The 23608-nt window shown below is 35.0% G+C and overlaps 1 protein-coding gene across 4 annotated transcripts in view; it reads left to right on the top strand.

Annotated features, from left to right (window-relative positions):
* Window positions 1-23202, top strand: part of LOC138314561 (5-hydroxytryptamine receptor 6-like) — a 35135-nt gene extending 11933 nt beyond the window's left edge. Inside the window, exons 1-3 of one of the 4 annotated variants that reach the window (XM_069254971.1) lie at window positions 3917-4428; window positions 4618-4764; window positions 18058-23202. In XM_069254971.1, coding sequence (XP_069111072.1) covers window positions 18091-19302 — 1212 coding nt within the window. In that variant the 5' untranslated portion in view covers window positions 3917-4428; window positions 4618-4764; window positions 18058-18090 and the 3' untranslated portion in view covers window positions 19303-23202. Of the gene's footprint in view, window positions 1-3916; window positions 4429-4617; window positions 4765-10578; window positions 11158-18057 lie in introns of those variants that run through there. The other 3 variants (XM_069254961.1, XM_069254953.1, XM_069254979.1) reach the window with 3 other exon arrangements.
* Window positions 23203-23608: the final 406 nt, after the last annotated feature.

Genomic DNA, 23608 nt, shown 5'->3' with positions numbered 1-23608 from the left:
CTACATGAACGTTTTATTACTATATATTTATATGAACACATTGTCAATTTAAATGACATTTGCATGTTTATTGCATTGTACATATGCTGCAGACTAGACCGTGGTTATTCGGAATACAATCATTATAAAAGCAAACTTTGTACTTTTTGTCGTCACATTGTCTGAGACTCATGACGCCCAACTTTCCCCTCATACTTCACATGGCCAAACATGTGTGTCCCTGGAAGACGGTTTGCAAGCGCGTGACTTCATTCTATTTCATCAATATTCATGCATGTCTATTTCTCAAGTATGATTGAATCCGTAATGACTTTTTTGTTGAAAGATGAATCTGAGCAATCTCAGAAAGTCTTCAGGTGGTATTTCTGATCGCTACACACGTTTTCTGTGCATACAAGTAAAGAAAGTATCTGATGACGGTTAGACATTGCAAATACTGCACATTATCAGAAACTGGAATATGAGTTACTTCAATTGTCCTCATTTTTTAACAAATATTAATTATGTTATATGTGATGACGTTTTGAGTTTTATATTGCCATTCCCTTATATGGACTGGGTAATTCATGAATAGACATTGATCATATAGTATGCACTTTTTTCTATTTTGTTCTCTAGCCGATTACACAATCTATTGATCATTTCCCATATCGAGCATTTGACATCATATATTCATTTTGTTAAGTATAATCAACAAACGTAAGTATGTCCAGTCTGTACAAGACTATATATCAGCTTGTGTACCCTGTCTCGATCTTAGATCCGGGCCGGCTAATACTTCGTGTATCTTGACGTGAGCTGAGATGCACAGCGTGTGTATCTTGCCTCGAGCTTGGATATTAGGCCATGGAATGTGACGTTCTGGAAAAATCTTATAACGTTTTTGTTGTGTGACTTTCATGTTGATTAAGAAAAAATGTACGTCACGTTATTTCCAATCACTAATGATGACAAATACGAGAAAGCTATTCTGGGCGCAGTTTCCATTCATCTTGTTTCCTTTCTAGGAAATCTGTGAAGCTGGTGTGAGATGCCTTTTACCACGCTGTCACGAACAACACTACCTGCACTCTCCGAAAATTAAAAAAGAATCACTGTTTATATCGAATTCAAAAATCGGTATGGTAACACCCACATGGCAACGACGAGATAAGTAATAATTCTCCGTTTTAAATTATTTATTTTTAGTATTAGAAACTAAAGAGCTTGTGGTATATTTTTATCACGCAAATTCAATGTAGTGCACAGGTATAGGGTCATTTAATTAAGCTCGTGACAGTTATTCTGATGTATTCAATGAATTAAAAGGTAGCTAAGTTAATATAAAATTCACTTCCATTTTAGCAATTCAAATGAATTTGATTTTAAACAAATATATCAACGGTAGATTTTTTCGGTAGGCTATATTGAATTCTTAAAACTCTTTCAAATAAGAATTTTATAAAAGTAAAAAACATGTTTAGATGAACAACAAAACGGAATTATGCAAAACCAACAAACTTCCTACTTTTAGCACGGTTCGCTGTTTTTAATATTTACATGTAATATAAAATTGAAAAACTAAATAATCGGAAAACTCTTCCTGAATTAATCAATTACTCATTCTGGTGAATAATGAACATTTCAGAAACACAGAACTTCTTAGTTTGGCGTAATTGTTCAAAACTGACTTGTTTTATTCTAACAACAACTGGAGGTATTAATGCCTTTCCATATATGTCACTGTTTATTGTGATGTTGGTAATCATAAGCATGTGTGGATTATTGGAATACAGACCTAAAAGACTGATGTTATATTTTAAAGGAACGTGTATTTGTGAACCTTTCAGTTTGCTATGTTAGGTTTAACAACCTACTAACAGTCAGGGTCATGTCGGGAGGTTGCGGTATATTCTTGTTGTTTTCTTGGAAGAGTGGAACTCATGTCATTTATCTTGATGATAAGGTGGTTTGAATTGTACCTGCTGCCCCTATTACATGATCGTAAAATGTGATTAAAATTGTAATTATTACCTTTTCCTCCTAGCGCCTTCTCTGCCATCGCCTCATATGTGATCTTCAGTTGAACGCTCGCATCTGTAAGGAAGGCTTTTGATTGTGCCTGTCCCTTAGTCTATAAAAGTGGTTAGCGCTACAGAGTGTGACGATTGGTTTTCCTGTTGTTAGTATGGTATAACTGCGGGGGAAACTTGTTATAAACCTCGCAACGAAATTTAGGGGTTAAACTGGAATCGGGGCTATCCGTCTGTTTCTCTGTAGACACAACTTTGTCTCCTCCTAAAATACTTGACAGATTGTGATTAGATTTGGTACGCAGAATCCTTACATAACGTAACGTTGAGTAAACTATATAGAGTTCTGCAATGTCACCTATTAATGGAGAAATTGCTAAATTTGTGCAGCCGGAGTATGATTCAGCCACTCTGGTTACAATTTAAGTAGTGTGTCTCTGACAGCAATTACAGTGTGATAGCACAATACAAAGGACAAGAGTCCCGCTATCACAAAGAGACACAACACCAACATATTTCGCCTAACACACGCAACAAATGACGGTAGACCGTCGGTAATATACATCGCTTCATACCAATACCAGGTGGATGACATTTGTAATGTGGTATCGAGTTTTTGTTTAATAAATAAAGCTCGATACAAATGTATGTCACGTTAAGCAGCATGTATTATATACCATTTGATATCTAAATAAACATCATTGATAACTGATCTGATATATCGCCTTTATTAGTATCACTAGGGTCAATATTTAACGAAGTTTCCGGAAATCTTATCAACAATTGATGTTTCACTTTCTCAGGACAACATCTTTTTGTCTTCGTTATCATATTTTCTGATGACTGATACTGAACTTCAGTGTCTTCCATGACTACCATTTAACCTTTATAATAAGAAGCCATACTGCAGTGTACATAAGAAGCAATCTTCGTCAACTCCCACATGATTTTCTTATTTGTACAACAAATGATTACATCGTTACACTAATCACTGGCTCAGAACCCACATATAGATACAGCCCACATGGTGTAGATCAAAGCTAGGACCTAGACCTGATCTCGGATTGGATTGACTTTAAAGGTTTACATCTACGTTAGCAGTTTAACACAATACCATATTGTTGTAAGAAAATCCAATGAACATGACTTATACTTTTTAGAAAAAAACGTATGTCTGCGATGGAATGATTGCCCTTTAATGGAAATCTTAACCTTTGCTTTGAACGCCTGTGTGCTGTGTAAGCGAAGATTACAACATTTCCTTTCAAATACCCTATGTACATTGTATGTCTGACAGATTTCGATAAAATTATGAAGCATTTAGCGTTAATTACCTGTTGATATGTTTGTTGTTTATCTTATGCTTAATTTTACGCTTTACAAACCCACCGAAGTGCATCGCAGCTACTAAATGCTATTTCACCTCCTCACTCCTGTATATCCTGACATCTGATTGGTTGATATTAGCTAAATGAGTCATGTGTTACCTAAAGATCGCGAAATAAATTAGTCAATTATCCCCGTAATTTTTCCGAAAATTTGGTAATGAAAATGTTGTGTAGAACATGACAAATGACACCAGTATCGTAACAAATCACAATAAAATCTCTATACTACAATACGATAACAATACATTGTATATAATACAATACGATAATAATACATTGTATATGATACAATTACAATACATTGTATATAATACAATACGATAATAATACATTGTATGTAATACAATTATAACGTAGAAAATATTTTGATGTTATGCGCTGTAATATGCGTCCAGTCAGATGCGAAAAACTTTTTTTTTTACTATTTTTTTCTTCTGTGTGATGGGTGAACAAAAATAACGATTTTTTGCAACGACCCCCTCTAATTATCACATAGACTCAAAAAATAAAGTTGTTAAAAAAACTGCTGTAATCAGTTTAGGGTAAAACCACAATTTTACTTAACTAATATTACAAGTTATAAAGTGATATAGCAATATAAAAAGGGCACAGTTCCACTATACAAGAAGACACAACATGAATATACCGCAGTCTCCCAAAACACGCACCTCGCACAACATACACGCAACACACCGGAGAGGCCGTCCTTACATGACCAATTAGCTGTGAATAGGACGTTAATTAATCAAACAAACAAACTTTTCGTGGCGACATTTTTTAACCGTTATGAAATTCTTGAAAATTCAATCGCACGTTAAAATGATTGAAATTTCATATTGTATATCGTTCCAACGTGATAAAAACAAAACGCGTGTCATTTAATGAGTGTACACGAGAATCACTCCTGATAAACATGATAGCTTCAATGTGACATTTCAATAGATCTGATTAATTGTCTGTAGGTGATGTTAGAGCTCGTGTCACGTCTCGTGGACACCGCTGTGGTGGCTGTTCCAACTCATATAAAGGTATTATTTCCAAGTGAGAGAAAGATGATACAAAAAGGATTGCTAACACTTCTTGGATATCTCAGGATAGCATGTATCTGGTTTTGGGCGGTTTACGATAATAAGGTTGTTTTATTATCAATACCTCAAGTCATATCGGGATACCATTTATTGACCTTGTTTACGAAATGAACTCTGTCTTTTTACCAGGGAGTGTCTCCGACTTTTCATCGCCTGAAGAGCACTCACTGTAAGCTGTATAAAAGGGTTTTGCTGATTGTTTGTACTCCTGCTGGTGTCCCAGAGGTCGTAATGTCCTTAGCAGGCTTGAAAGTCAACACAATGAAGAACAAGGAAGTATACAGATTTTTTTTCATATTTACAATCGATAGGAAATCATCAAATAAATGCTTGTTTTCTGTCGATCTGTATTTCGACTTTCTTACATTTGTAGCGATGTCCATATATTGCCTTGCCTTTTGTGTGACTTTGGAGCTCCATTGAGTTTCTAAGCTTTTTACTACTAGTAATCGCTTTTCCACTGTTAACCATCGTGACCTTGCTGACAGTCGTTCATATTGACCACATCGTTGTGTTGGTGTAATGTGATCATTTAATAACTCGAACTAATAGCTGTTATGTATCAATCGGTTGGATACGTGATCTTCGTTGGAAATGGATTATTTTGTGGGTAGCAAATTAAAAATCAGCTGTTTTCGAAATCGCAAAACGACTCAGGATTAGTTTACTTCTGGATAATAAAATAGTTTCAATAACTTTACGGTTTTTCTTAGCCAAAAAAAGATAACTTTTTGAAAAGATTGTCAGCAAATACATATTTGTATTTGTATATTCTAAAGTCTATTTTTATGTTGCAGACTCCTGCACTTTCTTTCCTAAAGTTAACCTACAAAATGTGTAATAGGTCAACCAAAGACAAATAACTGTAAATGTTGTTAGTTATATTTAGACACAGCCCTATATAGTATAACAACTATATCATTGACATTATGGTATTGAGTTGTCCTCTGTTTAAGCCGCTGTTGGTATTTACCTAGAACTAAAACGACCATGTAAGGTGTCGCTACAAAAAAGACCTTTGCATTCACAATCATGCCGTTGGCTTTTGCTCGACAAAGCGGTTCTTAAACAATATTTTTCAATATTTTAGTAATTTACGTGTTTATGCCTTTCTTTCTTTGCGTACTTTAGCTTCCTTGTCACGTTAATCCGTCTGTCTAAAAGCCATGTGCTGATATTGACCAGAGATCACACATAAAAGTAAAGGAAACTACAGGCAAGGAGATACCTACAAGAGAACAAAATGCAAATGTTTCTTCCACCTGGTCTATGATAGCATCCACACTAAACAGTTGCTTCATATTTTGTCAATGACATTGGTGATACCTTACGGTTTTTAAGTTTTTGATCAATGGCATTGAGAACGCATAACAGTTGTTTCGAACGTTATTGTATGATATTGGGACCTCACACAATTATTTCATACTGATATGACATTTGGACCGCCATATAAGTGTTTCGTACTTAGACCTATGACGTTGGGCATGCCATTTATTTGTTTCGTACTTCAATTTAAATGACTATGTGAACGCCACACAATAGTTTCGTACATTGCTCTATAACCTAAGGGAAATCTTACTACTGTCTCGTTCTTTACATTCATATGGTTGATGACACCATATTAATGTTTTGTGGTTCTAGTCCTTGATGTTGGGTTATGTTGCCTCGATCGTTTCGCCTGAACACTCCATACACTTGTGTTATTTTGTTTGTTTGTTTGATTCAATTAACGTCCTTTTAACAGCGAGGGTAAGGACGACCTTCCATGTATGCGATGTACTGCGTGTATGAATTGCGAGATGTGTTTTTTGATAACCTACGGTATAATCGTGTTGTGTCGTTTTGTATAGTGGGAGTATTGCCCTTTTTATAGTGTTATATCACTGAAGCATGCAGCCGAATACACCAAGCAATACGCCCACCCGGTCACATTATACTGACAACGGGCGAACCAGTCGTCCCACTCCCTTATTGCTGATCAATATGCAGGAGCAGAAACTACAATTTTGATAGACTTTGCTGTGTTTCGGCTAGGGGACAGAACCTAAAGCCTACCTCACATGGGAAACCGAAGGCCAAAAGTAAGGTGGTGTCAATGGAGACCTTAGGAAGAACAACGTTAGTTAGGAAGAAGAGAAAAGATAAAATCCTAAATTTAGTCGCCTTTTACATCATGCAACAGGGGCAGCAACTACAATTCTAACGCCCTACCTGTTGTTATATAACGTTACGGACACCTACAGATGTTCTACAGCTTTTTCATCATCATTCTACTTCGATGTAAAAAGGTAAGATAACCGGAGCAATCAAATTAAAAAAAATAAACGGATGAAATCTTATGAATGTTTCTATGTCAATTACCAGTGATACATTTAATCCCAATATCCAAATCGTGTGTAGTATAGAGTCACTTTGAGTGCGACATAATAATACAAATATACATACCATAGAGCCTATCAAGAGCTTCGACACATATATAGTTTTTCAAATTTCGAAAATTTTGAGTGATTAATAATCATTTTTACATACATTTTGATTGTCATTTATAGTATAACCATCAATTTAAGATCTCGTATTAAGATCCATGTCTATTATTGTTATTGTTTTGGGTCCAGAAGATCTCCAAATCACTTAAAATTATGAAGTTAGAAGTGTTCCTGCTGTCTCTATTGCATGATCGTAAAAGGCGACTAAATTTAGAATATTAGCGCTCGCCCCTGTGAGGTAGACTCTTGGTTCTGTCCCCTGGCTACCAAAGTATATAAAAGTGGTAGTTTATGCTCCTGCTTCGCGCTCAGCATACAGGGAGTGGGACGACTAGTTCGCCTGGTGTCAGTATAATGTGACCAGGTGGTATCGGTAGCATTTTTCATTAATATAGCACTATGAAAAAAGCAACAGTTCCATTACACAAGAACATACCGCAGTCTCAAAAACACCCACCGCACACTACATACACGATACACAACGCATACATGGGACGCCGTCCTTAGGTAACCCTGGCTGTTAATAACACATTAATTTCAATTAATCAAACAAACAAACACACATTTCAGCTAACAATTTCGTACTACTACCTTTACTATACCTTTATACCTTACTACTGTCACTACACCTTTACTATACCTTATCTACTGTCACTACACCTTTACTATACCTTATCTTCTGTCACTACACCTGTACTATACCTTATCTACTGTCACTACACCTTTACTATACCTATACCTTTATATACTATCTACTGTCACTACACCTTTACTATACCTTATCTACTGTCACTACACCTTTACTATACCTTATCACTTCACACTACTCACGCTATTACTATACCTTATCTACTGTCACTACACTTTACTATACCTTATCTACTGTCACTACACCTTCTACCTTATCTACTGTCACTACACTTTACTATACCTTATCTACTGTCACTACACCTTTACTATACCTTATCTACTGTCACTACACCTTTACTATACCTTATCCACTGTCACTACACCTTTACTATACCTTATCTACTGTCACTACACCTTTACTATACCTTATCTACTGTCACTACACCTTTACTATACCTTATCTACTGTCACTACACCTTACTACTTTACTATACACCCTTACTATACCTTTCACTGTCTACCCTGTCACTAACATCTTACTACACCTTTACTATACCTTATCACTGTCACTCACCTTTACTATACCTTATCTACTGTCACACCTTTACTATATTTCACTGTCACTATCACTGTCACTAACTTTACTATACCTTATCTACTGTCACTACATTTACTATTTATTCTTATCTACTGTCACTACACCTTTACTATACCTTATCTACTGTCACTACACCTTTACTACCTTATCTACTTCCTACCTATTACCTTATCTACTGTCACTACACCTTTACTATACCTTATCTACTGTCACTACACCTTACTATACCTTATCTACTGTCACTACACCTTTACTATACCTTATCTACTGTCACTACACCTTTACTATACCTTATCTACTGTCACTACACCTTTACTATACCTTATCTACTGTCACTACACCTTTACTATACCTTATCTACTGTCACTACACCTTTACTATACCTTATCTACTGTCACTACACCTTTACTATCCTTATCTACTGTCACTACACCTTACTATACCTTATCTACTGTCACTCACCTTATTTTACTGTCACTACACCTTACTATACCTTATCTACTGTCACACAACCTTTACAACCCTATATACTTATCTACTGTCACTACACCTTTACTATACCTTATCTACTGTCACTACACCTTTACTTCCTTTATATACTGTCACTACACCTTTACTATACCTTATCTACTGTCACTACACCTTTACTATACCTTATCTACTGTCACTACACCTTTACTATACCTTATCTACTGTCCACTACACCTTTACTATACCTTATCTACTGTCACTACACCTTTACTATACCTTATCTACTGTCACTACACCTTTACTATACCTTATCTACTGTCACTACACCTTTACTATACCTATACTGTCTACACCTTTACTATACCTTATCTACTGTCACTACACCTTTACTATACCTTATCTACTGTCACTACACCTTTACTATACCTTATCTACTGTCACTACACCTTTACTATACCTTATCTACTGTCCACTACACCTTTACTATACCTTATCTACTGTCACTACACCTTTACTATACCTTATCTACTGTCACTACACCTTACTATACTTTCTACACCTTTACTATACCTTATCTACTGTCACTACACCTTTACTATACCTTATCTACTGTCACTACACCTTTACTATACCTTATCTACTGTCACTACACCTTTACTATACCTTATCTACTGTCACTACACCTTTACTATACCTTATACTGTCCTACACTTTACTATACTTTCTACTGTCACTACTACACCTTTACTATACACTTACTAACTATCACTGTCATACACCTTACTATACCTTATCTACTGTCACTACACCTTTACTATACCTTATCTACTGTCACTACACCTTACTATACCTTATCTACTGTCACTACACCTTTACTATACCTTATCTACTGTCACTACACCTTTACTATACCTTATCTACTGTCACTACACCTTTACTAACCTTATCTACTGTCACTACACTTACCCTTTACTTCATACCTTTCTATTTATCTACTGTCACTACACCTTTACTATACCTTATCTACTGTCACTACCTTTACATACCTTATTACTGTCACTACACCTTTACTATACTTATCTACTGTCACTACACCTTTACTATACCTTATCTACTGTCACTACACCTTTACTATACCTTATCTACTGTCACTACACCTTTACTATACCTTATCTACTGTCACTACACCTTTACTATACCTTATCTACTGTCACTACACCTTTACTATACCTTATCTACTGTCACTCACTTACATACCTTTCTACTGACTACACCTTACTATCTACTGTCACTACACCTTTACTATACCTTATCTACTGCACTACACCTTTACTAACCTTATCACTGTCTACACCTTTACTATACCTTATCTACTGTCACTACACCTTTACACTATCACGCACACTTTATACTACTGTCACTACACCTTTACTAACCTTTCTACTGTCACCTTATTTACTGTCACTACACCTTTACTATACCTTATCTACTGTCACTACACCTTTACTATACCTTATCTACTGTCACTACACCTTTACTATACCTTATCTACTGTCACTACACCTTTACTATACCTTATCTACTGTCACTACACCTTTACTATACCTTATCTACTGTCACTACACCTTTACTATACCTTATCTACTGTCACTACACCTTTACTATACCTTATCTACTGTCACTACACCTTTACTATACCTTATCCACTGTCACTACACCTTTACTATACCTTATCTACTGTCACTACACCTTTACATCCTTTACCTTATATACCTTATACTCACTACCTTCCGTCATACCTTACATCCTTTACTGTCACTACACTTTATTACCTTATCTACTGTCACAACACATTTACTATACCTTACTGTCCCTACACCTTTACTATACCTTATCTACTGTCACTACACCTTTACTATACCTTATCTACTGTCACTACAACTTTAATATTCCTTATCCACTGTCACTACATCTTTACTATTACTTATCCATTGTCTCTTAGCCTATATCTGGACCAGTACGCCTACACTATTTGCTATTACTTTAGTCCCTGCCCGCCGCCTTTGTTGTTTTGTAGCGACTGTCCCCTTCTGTGATAAGACGTCACTCTCTCATATTTCACTGTGTTGGATGTGCCATGCTCAATGATGCTGCTATGAAATTCTCCACGTCTCGTCAAATAAAGGATTTTTTCCACGCAGTGTAATGCCTCTACCATTCCATCGCTAGCTTTAGTAGGAGACTGCAGTCGACGAGTGAGGCCGTGTGTGTATATATATAGCGGGGATCAGTGATTTAAACCAAATCAAAACTTATCGGACGTATCAGTAGTAGAGATCTTACCATGGACACTGTGTGGTCAAAATGTCCGAACTGGTCAGCTGGTCTGACAACGAAATATATCCACATTAATATCGAATGTTCTAAAAGGATATCAACAAAGTAGAAATTTGGAATTACCAAATTTGTCACAACGCAATGAAGGTACGTATTAAAACAGTTACATGGGCAAATCATTAATGTATAAGGAACTTAAAAAGTTACTGTAACGTTGTACTTTTATTGGAGTAGCGAGTAGATAAGGGTGTCAGACTGGTGTTGTTTTTGTTCTGAATACTTCGGTTTGTTTAATTACTTTGTTATTTTCATTTTCAAGAATTTCGTAAATCACAGTAAATATGTATGAAATTAAGATGAATTAATATGAATCTATAGTATAACTAGCATTATTTGTAGTGACAATTAACTTAATACATATCAAAAAGAAAATAAGGAAACACAATTGATTAATCTTCCTGACAGTTAATATTTACATATGTATCTCGACTATTACCTCCCTAATTTGACAGTAAAATGAAGTGACCCAGCTGGCTCTATAAATATTTCATGTTCAATTTCCATGTGTAGTAATCTGTTGTAGTCAACACATGAATGGGTTTTGCCTGCCCTAGATCCATATAAAGACAGGTAAACTATTGTCATTAGGCCAAATTAAAAGTAGGTTTTTGTTTTTAAAGAATTTAATAGTTCATATTTATTTGGCATTGGCAATTTAATACATTACCTATTGTTTCATTATGTCCATCAAATTGTGGAATGTTTATATAGCTTCTTCCTTGATAGCATTTATCTATTATAGGACTGAATAATTTTGATTAGGGAAGAGGGAAACGATTGATAATTACTAGTGATTAATTACCTATTTACCAATGTGATTGTTCAATTTTATCAGGGAAGGGGAAACTATGAATCTACATATTTAATTGGTATTTAATTAGTTATGTATTATGATTAATTAACTAAGTGTCACCAATGATTTGGGTGGGGACTAACTGCCATACCACAGTGTGGAAAAGAGGCGTCATACCTGGTAATTATGTTTAGGCTGTAAACAATGATAATTTTTCTAGACCAGGGCGGTAGATGCACACATTAGTCGGTACTGAAACACAAACATGATATCGCATAATTAGCCCGACGGCCGACACATTGTAAACAACGAGTTGGTTAACTAATTACTGCTACTAAATAAACATATCGCCACATGTAACATGTGTTACCAAATTAGTGATACAAAGTAAATATAGTCGCACATATCTGATGCTTTGCTTACAAAACAAATTATATTGCACTTATATTAACTTCAAAGGAAATGAACTTGAACGATAAAAGGATTAAAAATAGGCACAATGGATATGTAAGATAAGGAACTAGTGTGAGACCAGTCATACTGGAATATTGATGATGACAAAAAAATCAATAATATAATTAAAGTAATACTTAATTATTGTACTTGATGTTGCGTTAATTTATTACCATCGATGTCATTTTTATTAAGTTCAACAATTCAACTGTCACTCCATTTACACCCACACATTGCAGATGACTTTAAATGTTCTCATATAACGAGCTTGTCGATGACATTATATTATAGTAACTATTTGTATCGTATCAAGGGGGTAATTGCATAGTCTTTGGTTAGTCCTGTTGCAAAGGATGGGAGGAGAAAGTCCGAGATAGTTAACACAGGTACAATGAAGTGACACTTTAAAAAAATGTTTTATTAATATAAAATTTACAGATATGTTACACCATGCTAGAATATAATAGCCATGTTAGTCTTACTGAATCTGATTTTTAAATGCATTATGAAGACAACCGCAAAGTTTGCTCATGTTTCTATTGTAGTTTATTTGGGAAAAGGAAGTAATTCCAACCGTGTGGACAAAACAAAATTGTCAAGTTTTTGAGGCGATCTGCCCCTTTATCAAGACATACAAAACGAACATGATTACATAATAGGATGCGAACAGTAATACGGGACAAAGTAGGCAAATATTGTAGTTTATTGATAGATATAGAATGATAGAAGATAATCGATATATTAGTGTGAATGAGTGACAAGTAAGAAATTGCATCAAGATGTGATGAAAATCTGGGAAACGATAGCCTTGATATGTCTTGTAAATCAAGTATGTCGACAAACAACTGTTTACATATATATCCTTACATTATGTAAAGGTCATGAACACTATCTGAGAACTGTCTTTCTTTTTATTTTCAAATATGAAAAATACTGAACAAGGTGATATACGTTCTACCTAGTTGTAGAGAAATTGACTTCACTAGGATAGGACATTTTTTATTTAACGTTTTTTAAATAGATCAATGTGGGCTGTTTGTGTAAAAGATATATTGGCATTTAAAACGAGATTACTGACGACCTTTTAAGTGTTTACCCAGCTTACTTTGATGTCAATGAAAAGGTGTGAATATTTATGTTTATGGTTAGGAAGATATTGGGGCCACACCAGCAGACTGAAGCTATAAAATATTTACGGAGCAACAAAGCCTCATGTTATATATAAATTCTCCTTTAGGACTGTTTATTATCTTCAGTAGGGCTCTGGTTGTGTCACACACACTCTGAACTTCACTGGGTCCCTTGTGAAATGATAGTGCATTTTTGTATCATTAATGTGTCTTATTACTTTCGATTGGTAATGCCCAAAACTGGAAACATTTTTAAGCAATCAAGTATGTTTATAACCAAAGCACGGGGTTCCCTGTATTGTAACGCTTTTTTCTATTAGAATGGTCCATGTTGTTCGATTAGGTAGATCAGTAATTTGTAATTATTCCGTAAATGTAATCCAATGGGGTAGATAAATAGTAGTGTGTATCATTCTATTATATCAGACGTACACTCTTCCATCCTATTCTACCTTGGTATTATTTAGGAGTAACATGGAGAAGGGGGAGGGGAATAATCTGACGAGGAAATGGATGAAACGATCTAACATGTATTGTATATGATTACGTTGAAAATTGCATGGAAGTGATAGTCACGATTTTATTCATATAACATGAAAACCACATGTCAGTGTCGTTTTATGAAATAACTACTTTAAAGAAAATTACACAGCCGATGTTGAAAACAATTATTGAAATGGAATCGTACTCTCACTGGGAAATCATTATGCGTAATATGAACTTAGCGTGCTCGATGCCGAAATAAACGATGGAGTATATTAGGCGCGAGGGAAATGTGTTTTGAATATAAAAACGTGCAGAATGGATACATTTAGCATAGAACGCGATAAAAATACACGTGCACATGCGATGCAGATGTGACAGCCAAGCTGTTGAGTTACACACATAAACGCCTGTGATCGGTCTTAATATCCTAGATTGCGTGTATGCACGTTACATTCCCATGAACGTCCTCTGTATATATTCATAGTAAAAACTAATCTGGAAGTACTGTGATGACTATACGCTGGGACTATTGGCGATAATAGTTTTAGCTTTATGTACACATTGACTTGATAAATTGTCTAACTTTTATATTATGGGATATGTAGATACAATATTTCTATCTACATTTATCATATCTAATTTATACAAAAAACTTATTTCTCTGATGTCGTCACCATTCAAAGTCATAAGATATTTGATCAGAGTTCCCGCTATCTGCATGTATTTACATTTCTTTACTTTAAATAAATCGTGACTGGAAGATAAAGATCCATTAATTAAACTCTCAATATATTTTTGCTGCATACTGTAACATTCTACATATTAAACATAAATATTAATAATTCATTTACTTGACTTTGTTCAAGCGAGAAATATTGTGTTCCAATTTATTCACATTTTCTACTTTCCAAAAAATATGTAGCAAAATAATCCATTCTGACAATTTCAATAACACTTTTGTGCGTAAAAACGCTCAAAGCCCTGAGATGGCCCTGAAATGGTCGCGTGTACTTACAGATCAGGTGTTACTCGTGTATTGTGTATTGTAGGTCACGTGCTAACATGTTTGTTTACTACATACAGATACAGTTGCTCGCTGTCCCTTATATACTATAATTAATTGTTACTTGTAAAGGATTAGTTTAAAGATCTTGAGCGGTTCTGGTATCATAGAATCCGCAACAAACTCAGTAGGCAAAAAACAGTAATTTTCGATCAATAAGACTAAACAGAGACATTATGCTGGTTTAAACATGAAAATGAAAACTCCACACATTCTTTAACACTAACCTACATCTAACCATCCTTTTATACAAAACATTTTTTATGAAAGTACTTTTTGGAATTTTGATCCAATACCCCGCTTTCACTTTATATTCGTGACGTTTTAACAGTAGGTCAAACATCGAAATATTTTTAATCAATCGCATCTCTCTCTTCGAAAATGTTTCCTTAACTATTATTATTATTTTTATTTCCTCCAATTTGAAGATTACATAAATAGAATGGCATACATGTAATTACAATATCCAACACGGCTTAATCTCTACAAAGAATAATGTAAGTGATGTGACAACTTGTTGAGTAAATGTACATACAACTATTTAGTCTGTCTATCTATCTATAGTGCAATATAGAGGTGCAAGAAAATTAATAGACAATATAAATATAATAATAATAGTAAATAAATAAAAAAGAATAATAAAAATAAAAAACAGGGAAAAATTAACACTTCAGTATGTATATAAACACAATGAACCCAATCAATTTACTACACTACAAGTAGTAAGAATAGTCATAATTAGACGTGATAACTTTTTGAAAAAAATCATTTAACATTTTTGAAAGATATCTGACAGAAACGTGGCGAAATTCTATTATATCTATACTGTTCAAATCATACATAATTTTACCACCTATAAGTATATGAAATAATTGGAAGTCTGAATGGGAATGTAAGTATACGTTAAAACCGATTCCATCTATACTTAAAAGCTCACACCTTAACTAGAGACTAAACTGATTACTGTATATTTGAATTGATTTGAAATATTGATGTGGACAACCGTAGTATCTAGCAGTAGGTTGCTAGCTGATACCAATAGTGTATCAATGGTCGTGTTGATAAAATAATTTATTATTGCTATATAAAGTATACTGGTGATAGGATACCATGACTCCGAATCTGTGTTACCCTTTCAAGACTCTAGCTCTAACCCATTTTCCAGGCTCAGAATTTATTTAACCTGTTTTTCCTCTCCTCTGTGCTTCATTTTTTTCTCTCTTTATTAGTTTCTACATCATAATTTATACAGATGTCTTCTATATCTTCCTCCTTTATTCTCGCTCTGTCTTGGTTCCATAACTTCTTGTAAATAGTTTATTTATTTATGTTCGCTTAAGTCTCTAGTCTAGTTTGAAGTAATCAGGTCTCCTCATTTTTTTGCGTAACAAGTAATACTTCGTGTCGGGTATCCAGCTAATCCTCCTACACAGACGGAGGGCCTGACATGATATGTACTGATGAAGTAAGATGTTATTTGACAAACTGATCACTACTGTAGATTTGTCACATTGTTACTGACTTACGAGCCGGCTTCCTGCGACATGAAGTGTTGTACATCGCAGGTAGTATGATGTGTGACGTCACTACGTCGATTAATCGATACTGCTACTTAAGTATGTACTTCTTTAAGACACCTAGCCGACTTGAGTTGTGTAATGTTAATCTCACATGTTTAAAATGAACTAAAATAAGTGAATACTAAAAGTAATGTACAATATCGGTAATAAGGTGTAGTCTCAACAGAGTTCATCGGATGTTTATGTAAATATACTGGTTTGTTTTATACGATATCTCGAAACAAAAAGCAAAAAGATACTTAAAAACGGAATACAATATATCAGTATATGTAACTTTAAATAATGTGGACCACCTGCAGCAAATACCGTAGACTCCGCCAGTTGCGAAATCACCTTTTTCAATTACTTATAATATACGCTTCGTTAGATCGTCTGATAGGTTTCTCTAGGAAGTATCGATTCAATTTATCTGATAAAACCATTTTGTTGTTATCTTCTAGAAAATGACGCAACGTACTCGGCTTATCATTACGTTTTTGAACGATTAAACATATTCTAATTATCCTAACAAGCCTAATCGACGACAGTTTATTGTGATTTTGTATATTGATTCCTAATCAAACTTATATTAAATGGATACCTTCGGGAGGGCAGTCACCTGCAGGGCAAAATAGAAAGTATCTCATACCGTTCGTCTAATTACCTATTAAACCAGCCATGCGGAAACAAGCTTAATTCTAGATCTACCTACCAGATAGTAAGCTATCTTGCCCAAACACCGGTCTTTGATTCGTTCTCAAAATAGAAAATCAGAAAAACAGATTAAGCGCGACCTAGTTAGGTTAACATGGAGTTGCAAACCGTAAGAATATACAGTACTTTGGTCCCTTAGAATTGTCCGACTAAAATTCCTTTCAGCATTAAGGGATATATTATGCCCTGGTCGGATGATTCCCTGAAGGTAAACTCCTTATTCCCTTTTGATCTGTTTGCTACTATTTATCATTAAAATGCTATTATTGCTGCAGAGGAAACTGACGAGCATACAACACGGTAATAATGACTGGTCTATATTCAGCTGCTATTACTCAAATACACTGACAGGATATTCACCAGTGTCATTATTACGTAATAAGAGTATAGCCTGATTACTAAACATAACATGTAAACTCATCATGTCATAGTTTATCTGTTTGTTGTGAAGTTATTCTAGAGTATAATCAACAAAACACATCGAAAAAATAAATTATGTTGAATACAATTTACCTCACATAAATAATTGTAATGGCAATATATTGGATGAGGATAAATGCATATTTTACTGTCATCAGGTACATGTGTTTCTACCACAACACGTCAGAATATCATCTACTTAGTTCTTGAAGTGTTTTGTTTACCTCGTACAGTCTGCCTGTTAGTAGATGTGGAAGGGAAGTAATCTCCTTATCTAATATCGAATAATTAAACATTCTGACACAATCACATGAAAAATATCATAACTTTAAGAAATTAACTAATGCTGACTTCTTATTACAATTTCAGAAATGAGTAACATACTACCATCAAAGCTCCGGTATGGACAGGATTATTAATTCATCGGTGCTTGCACATTCTGTAGAGATTCACTCGACGATTCCTGTGTCCCTCGTCACCATGGAAACCGTCCAGTGTCGGAACTGTTCCCTTATCAACCAATCCGCAACTGGTGCTATAGATGTTTCTAAAACAGGAGTCGTGGAAGATGTTTATCCGGAATTCATCGGGTATGCTTACAGTATCGAAAGTGTTTTCATCGGAATAATCTTATTTCTTCTTGTGATTCTTACAGTGACTGGCAATGTTATTGTACTTATTGCCGTATTTTCTAACCGGAAGTTACGAACTGTGTCTAATATGTTCATCGTATCTTTAAGTCTGACGGACCTTTTTGTTGGGACAATAGTGATGATTCCTGCGGCGCTTAATGAAATATTTGGTGAATGGCTGTTAGCTAGAGAGTTTTGTTCGATCTGGGTGTCCTTCGATGTCATGTTGACAAGTGCCTCCATCCTCAATGTTTGCCTGATCAGTATAGACCGCTACATCGCCATCATGACTCCGCTACGGTACCGGTCCCTGATGACAAACAGGAGGGCCATACTTATGTTGTCGGTTGTATGGGGGATTGCGATACTCTCCTCATTTGTCCCGGTAGAGAGTGGGCTACACAATCCGGAGTTGTCATCGTTAGAAAATTTGACATTATTTAGTGACCAACCTCAGTGTATTTTTGTGGTGAGTTTTCCATATGCGGTAATAGCGGGATCAGTAACAATACTACTACCAATAATCGTAGCTCTTACGTTGTACTGGAGGGTGTCAAATGAGGCCAAACGCCAGGCGTTTCTTGTCGGCAGCCTTATCGCCGCTGGGAATGTGTTGCTTGGACAACATGTGGCTGCAAAACACATCCGGGAACCTTTCACGCGGAAAGCAACAGTGACTCTCGGCATCATTGTTGGTGCTTTTGTGGTGACATGGACGCCATTTTTGATTGCCAATAATATTGACGCATACTTGCATGTGATCCCTGTCAAAGTCTTCACGGCGTTTGTATGGTTAGGGTATTGCAACAGTTTAATTAATCCGATAATATATCCATTGTTTATGAGGGATTTTCGGAAAGTTTACAAATCTATGTTTACAAAATGTTGTCCATATGTAAAGAAGATCAAATCCATCAGAAAAGACAAGGTGTATAGATGTATTCCCTCACCCAAATGTCAACAACGTAAAGGTGGAATATAACTAGCATTGTATGTGTTGAATGAATAGGTGTTTACTGTAAAACTATAAATCATTTTTTATGTATTTCGTAAAGAAAGAGCGGGTTTTCTTGGTGCACGGATACTCAAATTATTGAAGCATTAAAACTTAACGTGAGCACATGGGTTATCTCAGAGTCTCATGGCCCAAGTTTCACAAACATTCTTTACATTAAGGACTTTCAATACTCCGCGTGAAAATATTACAGATGTTAAAGGAAACACTTCTCCAGAATTTCCCATGGAGATTTACAAGTTAAGAAATGTTCATGAAACTTGGTCCCGGATAACATTTTTAAGTATGTTAGAGACGACATATGTGAACCCTAATGAAAACAAGACTAAATGTTTGTATTTTTATCACGAATGCATTTTTAAAGAAGCGGCATGTGAATCTAATTTGCATGCTTCAGTATAAATACTCGTTAAATATTGGTAGAAATAATTTCTTAATGATCAACATATTTAACTGTTACTGAAGAAGAGACGTAAGTATAATCTAGTTCTGTGATAACCCTAATGACAATGTGAGATAAATTTGTTCTAAATAATACACTGGCGTTGTGATAAGGATGTTCATTCTAAATAGTGTTTATAAGAATATGATATAAATGAAAGTCTATGTGATAAACATGTACGAGAAATAGTGTGATCCCAGTATGTAGCCACAATATATATTAAATTTATTTATTTGACGATTTTTAAACATTTTATTACCTCACACGTGTTTTTAAATGTGCAATTGTCCATTCATTTGTTAACAAACAAATCTAAATCAATTACGCTCTAGGCCAAAATCAAAGTTTGCCAATGTTTTGTAAGTGTCTTTGGGCTTTAGATGGATTATTTGATTAAAAAAACTCCAATCTTTTGATAGATTTCCCCCAGCGACTATGGTATTAATTTATTTTGATAGGTATACCTAGACGATGGTGTTAATTGCTTATCCTGTTAAATAGTGTCCGTCAATTTAAAATCCACAATGACAAAACAATGGCACATTGCCCCGAACATCTATTTTTGAGCATCATTATCTAGTATCTTATAGACTTTCGCTATGCCTTATACAACGCTAAACACACCCATTGTGCACGATACGGGAGTTTCGGCCTCAGACAATGGTGTTACATAATCACCACACAAATTATCTGGTTAAAAACCCTAGACGAGAATAGACTTAGGATAGAGCTAAAAGGTTGAAGTGTGTGGATTAGACGGGCATTATGAGTTACCAAATATAGCCATAATACTACGTAACAGGTAAGGCACCGACACTTTCGGAGACTATTTTTACACTTTATAGGCTATTAGACGTAATAAGATCAGTGACGCTAGTATTGATCTATTGATTCCACAAAAACGTACTGCAATATAGAAGGGAGTTAATTTATTCGTAAATAACCATACATCTCGCGTTTTAGGTCCACATTATAGAAAAAGTTCACTTCTTGAGGTCAATCAAATACTTAATAATTTAATAGTTTAATCGCTAGATATAATAATTTGCACATTTCAATAAAAAAATACTAATATATTTTGTTCAAATATTTAATAATTTGATAATATGTTGTTAATTTGAATCTCCAATCTCCAGTCTGGCAGCGAATTAAGTAATTAGAATCTCCAGTAAAATGTGCTGGCAGCGGATTCAGATATTCGGATTTCCAATCAATGCTGGCAGCGGAATCATTTATTCGAATCTCCAAATCCAGTCTGACAGCTAATTTAGTTATTCGAATCTCCAATCCAATGTGCTGGCAGCGGATTCAGTTATTCGAATCGCCAATCCAATGTACAGGCAGCGGATTCAGTTATTTTAATCTCCAATCCGCTCTAGACAGCCGATTCGTTATTCGAATGTCCAATCTAAAATAACGAATCGGCTGTTAGCTTCAGTTTTTCCAATTGATAAAAGGAAAGTGTATAGTGAAAACCTAACATAAGACTATGATAAATATCAAAGTCAATACTCGACCAATTAATCTACTGTTAGATAACATCAGCGGTGAGTTTACTGAGACTCTGACTCGACACTTTCTGTCACAGCACATATTTACATTAGTATGGCCAGTACAAGTGGTCCAGTCGTTACCCCCAACAGCTGGCCATAAAATGTCCAAGACGCCCTTGGACGTGACATTAAAGATTGTAACAAAAACGGATATTATTTTCTCCCTAAAGAATGTATAATCCATCAACCAATACACATGATGTCTCGCTGACATGGAGGTCTAATTGTTCCCTGTGAAAACATCTGTTTAAAAGGCTTATAGAAATTGGATCTGAATTACTTAAGATGACCCAGAGGGCAGCGATTAAATCGAGACAGTTGTCCAAGTTAAATTATCCTTTTTACTTTATTGGTCTTTTGAGAATTGATATTTAAAGTGAATAGTCGGGCAAAGAAAACCAGTCTTAATGCGTTCATTGGCCTTCCAAAAGTTCTCACATATTAATACGACGGTCAAGTTCTGCTTACGTTTCCCAGTTCTGACCATTGAAATAAAGAAAAGTTGAAAGCATTGAAAGCGAGGCTGCGTGGAAATGTAACCACGGACATAGTTATCCGGGAGGACGTTTTAGGATTCCTATTCTTTAAATTAATTTCTACGTACGCAGACAGATTTTGATGAGAAAGTTTATTTTTCTATTCCATAAGAAATTATACTGGATACATTCACACAATTTTTACCGACTTTAGCCATCCTTGCCCGACTGTTCACTTTAAAGGTTTCAAAATTAATATATCAGTTTCGTCTATCTCTACATTGTAGTTGGACGTTATAAAATACGACAAATATTGATGTATACCACAGTAGACAACTAGCTTAACATGTTGCGGTTTTTCAAAGCAGTCAAATTTTCTATGATGCCAATTATTTTCATGGTAAATTATAAATATATGGGATGGATGTCCTCTAAGACAAAAACACAGATATGACGCTTCCACATGACCAATTCCATGGATAACTTGGGTACTAAACTTTTCATTTTTTATTGTTCCAAAATATTGTTTTACCCATTGAAACAAAACAATCCTTACCTGGATATTAGGGTGTATATTTAGCAAGTTTGTTTACAGTATATACACATAATACATGCATAATTCATACGTGTATCTGCATAAAATATATATATTTCCTGTATACATCAAATACATAGACTGTACCAACAACCTTACTAAAAGAGAAAATAAATGACTTCACATCTGAATTTACGCTCATCGTAAAACTATGACGTAAAGTAAACAACTTAAGAGTTTAAAAAAGGTATCCATCACGTAGACGCGATTCAAGAATAATGAATATGTATGCAAACCATCCGATTTTTCTACATTGTTTATAGCATTAAAAAACTGGTCTTAATTTTACACAATCACATACTAAAAAAGCCTTTTTCTAAGCATTAGGTTGTTGTTATATTATAGTGTTTGTGAATGATTTCATTTCATAAAATTGTATGTGTATGTAAATTTGTATTTTGTCGCAGGTGTGTGAATAATAAAAATACTAGACTTTGTACAATGAAATGTTTCCCGAATATTAACGAAGAAGTCAACGCTTTGGTGAAAAATCTTCATCGAAAGTAGATAAATATGTTTGTTATATTTTGTCCAGTCTGAACGTGTTATATATTGGAGCCATGATTTAGTGTATGAGGTATCTGACGAGTCTGTGATGCGGCGCCATGTGCTAATTATAATGTTCTAGTCTTTCATTTGGCTGTAATAACGTCCACACATATAAACCCAGAGTATTGTACAGTGATGGCTGTAATTATCGTTATGTTGTTATTGATGATTAAAATGAAATTAACAAAAACAATAAATATTTCATTAAAAAATGACAGTTGTTTCCTTATTTACTTATAAGTTGATTTGGTGTTAGAATTAGTGTCGGTTCAGTCCCCAGGCCGAAACACACCAAAGTCTATAAAAGTGGTCGTTTCTGCTCCTACTTAGCGCTCAGCATACAGGGAGTGGGACGACTGGTTCGCCCGTTTTCAGCATAATGTGACCGGGTGGGGTGTGTTGCTTGGTGTCTTCGGCGGCATCCATCAGTGATATAGCACTATAAAAGGGCAAAAGTTCCACTATACAAGAAGACACAACATGGATATACCACAGTCTCCGAAAACACGCACCTCGCACAACATACACGTAACGCACCGTCCTTTCATGACCATAGCTGTTAATAGGACGTTAATTAATCAAACAAACTAACAAAAACCAAGAAAAAATTAAACCTATTAACTTGTGTGTGTAGTGTGCCTTTCAGGAACCGTTTGGC

Source organism: Argopecten irradians, chromosome 1, assembly GCF_041381155.1.
Source record: "Argopecten irradians isolate NY chromosome 1, Ai_NY, whole genome shotgun sequence".
In the NCBI taxonomy this organism is placed as follows: Eukaryota; Metazoa; Mollusca; class Bivalvia; order Pectinida; family Pectinidae; genus Argopecten; species Argopecten irradians.
Note: the sequence above shows the minus strand (reverse complement) of the source record. Positions and strands in the feature narration are given on the sequence as shown.